We start from the raw sequence: 8992 nt of genomic DNA on the forward strand, positions 1-8992 counted from the left end.
AGTTTTTTAATTTTTAATTAATTTTTCTCAATTAATATTATTTTTATGTGCAATTATAAAATTTATGTTATAATAATAATTTATATAATAAAAAGAAGCATATACTCATAATTCAATGACAAGTTTCTCGCACTTTTAATTAAATAATATTTGAATAAAAATAAAGATTTAGAATAATTAAAAAATAATAACAATTTATACACATATTTTTAACATAATAAATAATATTGATATAATTGATAAAAAAATAAAAATCAAAATTTATTTACAAAAATATTATAAAAATATATTCAAAGAAATCAAAAACTCACATTGATATTAATATAAAATCTTAAATTGAATTATTTTAGTTTTACGAAGTATTATAAGATAATATTTAGAATATAAATGTTGTCGAGAATCAGTAAATGTATCGAAATTTGAAAATCAGGATTTTTTATATTTATTATATAAAACATAAAATATTTGTTTCATATAAACTTGAATATTGCAATTTATAATTCCATTAATTAATTAATTTTCATACTTTGTATTAAAAATCATGGAATAATGTGATAATTTTGCGAAGACAATAACCGAATAATAGCCGCATCTGAATGATAAACGTGCACTGACCTGTAGAGGTTCCGCGACCTATGCAAACGGTAGTCGGTCCACTAGACGCTCCGTAACACTAGTTTCTAGTTTAGGCAGAGAAGGGCAACCCGGCCGGAGGAATCTTCATGGGACGTTCACTATCATCGTGAGTCTTGAACTAGACTGTGCACAGGCACTGAAGAACTCGTTCCTTTCCCTCTTCCTTTTCTTTCAGTCCAGCTCAAGCTAGTGGCGGAGGGACACCCGAAGGTTGCCCTCGGCTTTAACCAAACCAAAATGGTTAGCATATCGTGGTATAATATAAATCAAAACATCTTCATTCGTGAAACAATCTTCAAGGATCAAGCTAATAAATCGCAGTGTTCTATGTAAAATCATCTATTGAACATCTGATGTGACAAGAGTTTTAATAAATTCCATTCGATTTGAATTTTCAATCGATATAACACAGAACAAAAGGATGATCTATAATCGATTATGTCAATCAAGATAAATATTTATCGATTATCGATTATATTTATGATTGCTTCTTTCAAATATTTACTTAATAAAAAAATAAAAAAAAAATGATGATATGTATTATTTTAAATATAATATGTGAAAACATTTATAAATTTATATACATATACGTTTATGTAATACTAAGAGGAAAGCGGACGATAGTGAATGGATGTATGTTTTCCTCATATGTGATGACGTATTTACTATCTTGTTTAGCTTTACTCGAATTATTTTAATCAAAATAATGAAAAATTAAATGATATCTAAAAATAAAAATAAATAGTTAGATAAATAGTTAGTTTAGATAAGTAGTTAGAAACAAATAGATTTTGCTTATATAAATATATATATTTATTTATATGCATATTTAGGAAAAGTCTGTAAAACTCAGATATTTTCATAGGAATCGGCCGCGTTTCTATTACATCATAATTTGCTTACTACTGTAACATATAGATATGTATATGTATACATAACATACGCATTTACGCAATTCTGAATACGATCACAAAATTTTCAAACTTATTTCAATATCTTTATTAAATTATTGAAAATATTCATCGATTACGTACGAAATTTTGATCAAATTTATATCTTGAACATACTGCAGTCTCTAGAAGATAGAGCAGGTAAGTTCACTTAATGGCTTGATGCTAGGTGCACTTGATTGTATAGTAAACCATGTGAAATATGTACACGGGTAAAAGCTATAGGGTGGGAGATTCCTCCTTCCAAGTCCTGTACACACCACCGGTTCTTGCCTTTATTCAAACCAACATCGAATCAAGCTTGACCACCATATACTCAATATATTATTCCAATGGGTCAAGATAATCTTTCTTTTCTCCCTGTGTAGATGTGGTTGCTTTTGTACATCTTCTTTCTTTATCTTCATTCTGTTTTACAGATCTTCTTTCTGCTCCGTCGGTATCCTTTTTTTTCTCGACTCTCTTTTTTACCTTCCTCCTTAATCGTTATCCTGCAGGTTACTTATCACTTTTTATTTGAAAATGCGCGCGGCTATTTTTAACCTGGGCATTCTTCTTTCTCGTGGTCTTATTTCATCCCAACTCGTCTTTCTTCGTACGCTTCTTCCATTCTTCGAGTAAATAAAAATGCAACCCTAGTTAAAATTTCTTTACTTAACTGTTTCCTATTTTTGAATTTTATTTTATTTTGTAATAACAATATTTTATAACTGATTTTGCAAACAATAAACAATTTATTTTAGCTAATTTCTTTGTCAAAAGTATTACATATATAAATATGTACATAATTAAGTTTTCTTATGATAAAAAAATTATTTTCATAATTATTATAATTAATTGTAATTTTTTTTTAATCTTTTTATCTATTATCTATACGTATATATATTTATTTATATATTTTTCTATATCGTTCCATTATCGTATTTATGTACTGATATATAAAATTGTAAACATCTAAATATAAAATTTGTTTTTGTTTGTTTTCTTCTAAAATGAAAGTTCTATGTATAACGATTTAATGAGACGAAATAAAAATAAATAATTTCAAAACTTCGCATCATTCATTCAATATATAATGCAAAATAAAAAGGAATTAAAAGTTCATAATAACAGTTATACATATTTATTGCTGATGGTAATAGGTATAGCTGGAAGTAATTGAGTAGATTCAATATTAGCCAGGTCTGGTTAAGAATAGCCAGCATGGGAATCCCGTTTGACCACCTTGTGTGCCAGTTGCTTACTGACTAAATTAGGGTGAATGTTCCGTTGTACAAAATCGATCGTTATTATTTTATTAAATTATTTAATTTAATCATTTTGATAAATCTATTATATTATACAAACATAAAATATAACCTAATTAAATAATAAAATTACAATCGTTATATATTTTAATATATATTTAATTATTTAATTTTGATATACATATATATTTTTTATATACAAATTATTTATAAAATAAAATTACAAATAAAAGATTAGAATAGAAAATACTTTAAAAAATTTGTTTGAACAATAAAAGTTTTTTATGCATGTATTTTATTATCATTGTTACATGTTATATTGTTGTATAATATATAAATTCAAAAGATTATTTTCAAAAATTTATGTGAGAAATACGAAGAAATATAAAAATAAATCACTTATAATTTATTTGTATATTTTATATAAAATATAATTATAATATATAAATTTAATTATATAAATTATATATATTATTATTTATATAATTAAAATGAAATAAATATAATTAAATTTATTATTTATTATATTTAATTATTATATATTAAATAAATTAGAAGTACATTGTTTGTAACAATATGTTTTAATTATAATTTTATTGTAAAAATGAATAATTTCTATATTATTTTAATTTATTTTTATATTATTTAATTTATTAGAAGGCATTAACAAATACACATTAAATCTATATATCAGTCTATAAAAATTTACAAATGATTATTAATAAAAATAAATATAACTTTGTATTTTATATTAATCTTGTAATTGTTATGATTAGTTTTCTTAAATTTATTATAATATATTATTTTAATATTTAATATTCAATAGTATTTTTAATGCACATTTATTTAATATAAAAAAATTCATATATTGGGTATATTAATTTTACTTAATATTTATCAATACATGATAATCATTCACAAATATAAGCATAAAATTTTTTTATAATAAATTAATTATTTTCATTTTGAAAACAATTTTTTACATAATACTAGAAAAATCACACTAAAATAAAATAAATACAATACTTGTGCATAAATAAACATTTAAATTTTTCAAACAATTCTATGAATGCATTAAAATGTCATAAATTTTCATATTTTCCAAGTTTTAGTTATAATTTTAATGATAATGTTAAATATAATATAATACTTATAAAATTATGTTAATTTAAACAAATTATTCAAAATTTTCACATTAAATTTTTGTTATTGGTCTCACTCTTTGTTAACATTAACTTATTATATTGTTTTAAATGAAAATATATACATGCATTATTTACAAATAAATATTTTAAATAATATTGTAATTTGTTGATATATTCATAAATTCAATATATAGGGATATATGTGTTCCAAGATAATATTAAATATATTAATATATTTAATATAAAACTTACATTGTTACTGATGTATTTTTAATAAAATATGTCAATTATTTTTACTATTTATATAGTTAAAATTATATGATTTGTAAATTCGTATTACATATTCCATAAATGCTATTGTATTAATTTGGTTTTAATTGAGTACAAAATATTTATGATATTTATGATGAGATTGATATTATATACTTAAAATATTTGTTCTAAAATACAATATATAAATATTATTATTAAAAGTATTTCAAAAATCTCTTATTTATAATTGTAAATTTCAATTTAATTGTTTTTAGTAATAATGAAGATTCTATTTATTTCATAATTTTGTTTGTAATTCAATTATTTTATAACTTTTGTACCATTTTATTGATACAAAAATTTGTTATTTACGAACACATTAGGTATTATAGCATACAACATTTCTTTTTATTTTTCTTATAATTTAGTTCTAATGGTGGTCTTTCAGACAATTGAAATTTTCTGACAATTCTCACTAATTCGTGAAAAGCTTGGTCAACATTCATCCTTAATTTTGCACTACATTCAATGTAAGGAATTTTTAATCGGCGAGCTCTGTTTTGTGCTTCTTCAATTTCAATCTAAAATAGTTAACATTAAGATATTAATTTCATATTCTTTATTTTAAAATATATTATCTCATTAGTTTCTTTCTATTTTATTTACTTACAACTCTATGATAATCCAAATCAGCTTTGTTACCAACCATAAGCATAGGAAACTCTTCTCGATCCTTTACTCTAAGTATCTGCTTGTGAAATTTTAATATTTCATCAAAAGATGAAAGATCAGTTATTGAAAACACAAGAAGGAAACCTTCACCACTTCTCATATATTGTTCTCGCATTGCACTAAATTCTTCTTGACCTGCTGTATCTAATACTAAAATTATATATTATAATTATATATTATTTTTAATATTAAAAACATTATAAATTTTATATTAGTATTAAAAATAATATGAATATATATATTGTTATTTAAATGTTTTAAATGTTTATAAATTGACCATTCTAATTTTTTCATAAAGTATTCACTCTAAAATTGAATAAATAAGGAATTATAGTCTTACAATAACAAACCCATGATTCATTATGGAACTGCATGAAAATTAACATAAAATAAGTTATAAAAATTGTATAAATATATAAAATACAATTAATTAATATTACAAATAATTAATATTAATTGAAATAATAATTAATGCATTTAATAATATTATATTTTTATTAATTTACTTACTATCAAGTTTTGCAGGAATATCATCAATAACACATTGTTTGGTATAAGAATCTTCAATTGTTGGATCATAATCAGTTACAAAATAACTCTGAAAGATATTGATAAAATTAATCCAAAGCTAAACAATACAATCATTACAAATAGCAATAAAAAATATAAAAATATTTTAAATTTATATTAAATATAGTTATAATTATTAGCTTTGATATTATTCTTTGAAATTTTCATGAAAAAAAAAATACAAATATAATAAAAGAAAATTATAATGTATATATATACATACATACATATAATACATAAAATATATATATTAAGATGAAATTGCATTTTTTTTTATACATATTAAATACAATGATATAATTTTATGACTACAATCTTATCCATAATTGTATATAACATAATTAATGATAAAAACAAACTTTTTAATATATAATGCAAAAGTAATTTAAAAAAATCATTATTATGAAAATATAATACTAAAGTTTTTTTACTTCGATTATATCAATATTATAACATAATATATTAGATAAATATATCATTCATATTTCTTATTTGAATCAAAATAACATATGATACATAAAAATGACAAATTTAGTAGATATATAAATAAGTTATATATGTTAATATATATCATATAAAATATATACCTATATATAATAATATATAATAATGTATGTATACAAACATAGTATATATGTCTAAATATATATACGTTTATCTACACCCACGTATATACGTGTGCTTGCACCTATTGGCCATAAAAAGTACTTACTTGAATGAATTGTATTGTGATCGCAGATTTTCCGACACCACCCGCACCAACAACAACGAGTTTATATGTCTGCGCGTAACTTTGTTTGTCACCGGATTTCGACATTTTTCATGTAATTGCCGAGATATGTAAATTTGTGATTGAAAAAAATTCAGTGACACATATTGATAACAGTACGACAAAATATAGAAAAATATAAAATTGAGGCGCATTCACATACGAACATGTATGAACTTTTTTACGAGAAAGAAAAATAAACTAAATTGCATATTTCGTTATTATCATTCACAATTTAAGCACGATTGAACATCATAAATCTTGTATAAATTCGAACTTACTAAAAACCATACTAACGAATGAAACGAGAGAGATACTAGAAGAAATATCCCCACCTCTATACTATACATGTATATTGTATCATGCTATTTCGATTGATTGCGCAGTCGCTATTACAATACCGCCCTCTTATGCGCTTACGTCTATCTCAAGTTATGTTATGAAGAAAATGATTTCAAAATCATTCAATTTTATATAGTGCTAAACATAAAATAATCTCATTATGTATATTATTTTTTAATATATTTAGTGATATTATTTTTGGGAACGATCCATTTTTAGGAAATCTTTATTCAATGTTAAAAAAAAAAAAGATTTTAAATAAAACTTTATCTGTAGTCATATTATATGTATCATATTTAATATAACAATATTACATAATTAAATTATATATTATTATATTATTCAAAGTATGCATAGTATTTGGTAGGTACATATTAATATAATTTATAACATATTTTAATCAATAATAATAAGAGCGTTAATTTATAATAATTATCATAATAAAAATTTACCATTATTCTTTGTAAATTTTTATTTATTTTAGATGAATCGAAATTGATAAGCTTTCAAATTAATAAACAATTATACTACATCATTATTATTTAATTTAATTACTCCCATCCATTATCTCTTACTATCCTTATCATTTGATTATAATAACTGACTATTAAATGTTAATTTGCGAATTTTTAAAGAAAATCATTTAAAATAAATAAATCAAATTATCACAAATAATAAATAGAAATTACTTAAAAGTATAATAATAATTGTAATATAAAATATAAGATATTGTATATTATAAAAAGTATAATACTTTATGTTAAATATCTTTACTAAAAATATCCAATATTAATTATACGGAAATTCAATCACAAATTGAAAATAATAAAAGGAATAATCATTGATATAATAATAATTTTGAAATTTGATTTATTAACGAATTCTCTAAAATAGCATTACCGATTGAATTTGAATAAAAATTGTCGAACTCAGTTATTTAACAATAATTTGAACAGAAAATAATTGAATAAAATAAAAATCCTAAAAAATCATGTTGCTCGATAATATTTTTTTACTACATCGGAATCGTTCCATTTTATATTTGGTCATTTCATAATATTTTACTATTATTATTTTTTCAACAATCATCATGTATTATGATAGAGAATTGCAAAGATACAAAAGGCACGGGACTTTATTTCGAAGATAAGCGCTTTTCGTATAAAATATACCGACAATGAATCGCACGATTGTTTGTATGTTAATTTTTTTTGGTAAATGAAACGTACGATGCAGCTATCAATATACTTAATACAAGTACTATGATGAAAAAAAGCGCTTTTTGTTTCAATAGAATTATAAAATTTCTTCTATAATTGTTTATTTGAAAATTTTATTTGAAAATTTTATATATATCGATTCAATTCTATCTATTCTTCAAAATGGAATTTCTTTTTTAACTTGAAAAATAAATTGTTATTGATGTTTTAATTATTGTAATTTATCGTATATTCTATTGTACGACAATAAAACATGTAAATCGATGCACATTAAGATTTGTTTTAAAATTTATCAAAGAAAAGTAGTTGAGTCTCATCGTTCTTCATAAATGACATTTACACATTGTTTGAAAAAATTAACTTGTACTAAATAGCGAGAACAAAAATTTCTCAAACTAATTATGGTAACTAAATAAAAAATTAGTATAATCAAAAATTAAATAAGTTTAAAATTATTAAAAATAATTGCTTAAACACTCTTGAAATTGTTATATGTATTATGATATTTAATTATATTAACTTGTATCTTTAATCTTAAATACAAAGGTATACAAATGTCTGTATAAATAAAATATTTATCATATAGTTGTAAAGCAAGGTATTTTAATTAATATAAATGGGAACACGGGAAACTATAAAAATTTATATATATATATATAATTTTGGAAATATCTCACTATTTTTAATCATTGCTATTGTAATGTTTAATTAAAAAAAAATTTCGGTATGTGATCTTTTCATTTCTTTTTAGTTTTTCTGTTAATGATTCCTTAGAAAATGTTTAGCATAAGAAATTTAACTATTTGAAAAACAATTCATTATAAGAAAAAATTAAACAAAAGATAACTGTTATTATCAAAAAATGAACATATATAAAATCAGACATTTTTTTTCTAATTCATGTTTCACAAAGCTTTCATTATACACGGTATAGTTGCATAGTATGTACAATTCTTTTTCTGCTATTTTCCTCTTCCTTTTTTACATAACACATAGTATTATTTAGTTATTACAGAAAATGTTAATATGTTTTAGTTCCAGTGTTTCGATTTTTAATGAAATATTTACATTTTCAAATAATTAAATCTTTTTTTTCGTTTTTTTTTTTTTTTTTTTTTTTTTTTTTTTT

At 21.3% G+C, this 8992-nt stretch overlaps 2 protein-coding genes across 3 annotated transcripts in view; both read right to left on the minus strand.

The window, feature by feature from the left end:
* Nucleotides 1–1070, minus strand: part of LOC102679607 (monocarboxylate transporter 13-like) — an 11509-nt gene extending 10439 nt beyond the window's left edge. Inside the window, exon 1 of the mRNA XM_006608655.2 lies at nt 616–1070. The gene's annotated coding sequence lies outside the window, so the exon portion shown is untranslated. The remainder of the gene's footprint in view (nt 1–615) is intronic.
* Nucleotides 1071–4480: 3410 nt separating this feature from the next.
* Nucleotides 4481–7172, minus strand: LOC102679724 (ras-like protein 2). Of its 2 annotated transcripts, XM_006608657.2 has the most exons (5): nt 6245–7172; nt 5473–5560; nt 5303–5330; nt 4901–5112; nt 4481–4811 (listed from the first exon to the last, which is right to left on the minus strand). In XM_006608657.2, exons 2-5 carry the CDS (start codon nt 5539–5541, stop codon nt 4617–4619), a joined length of 504 nt encoding a protein of 167 aa, XP_006608720.1. In that variant the 5' UTR covers nt 5542–5560; nt 6245–7172; the 3' UTR covers nt 4481–4616. The 2 variants fall into 2 exon arrangements, with proteins under 2 accessions (XP_006608720.1, XP_006608719.1); XM_006608656.2 differs by lacking the exon at nt 5303–5330.
* Nucleotides 7173–8992: the final 1820 nt, after the last annotated feature.

This window comes from Apis dorsata, unplaced genomic scaffold (assembly GCF_000469605.1).
Source record: "Apis dorsata unplaced genomic scaffold, Apis dorsata 1.3 scaffold_41, whole genome shotgun sequence".
Classification (NCBI taxonomy): domain Eukaryota; kingdom Metazoa; phylum Arthropoda; class Insecta; order Hymenoptera; family Apidae; genus Apis; species Apis dorsata.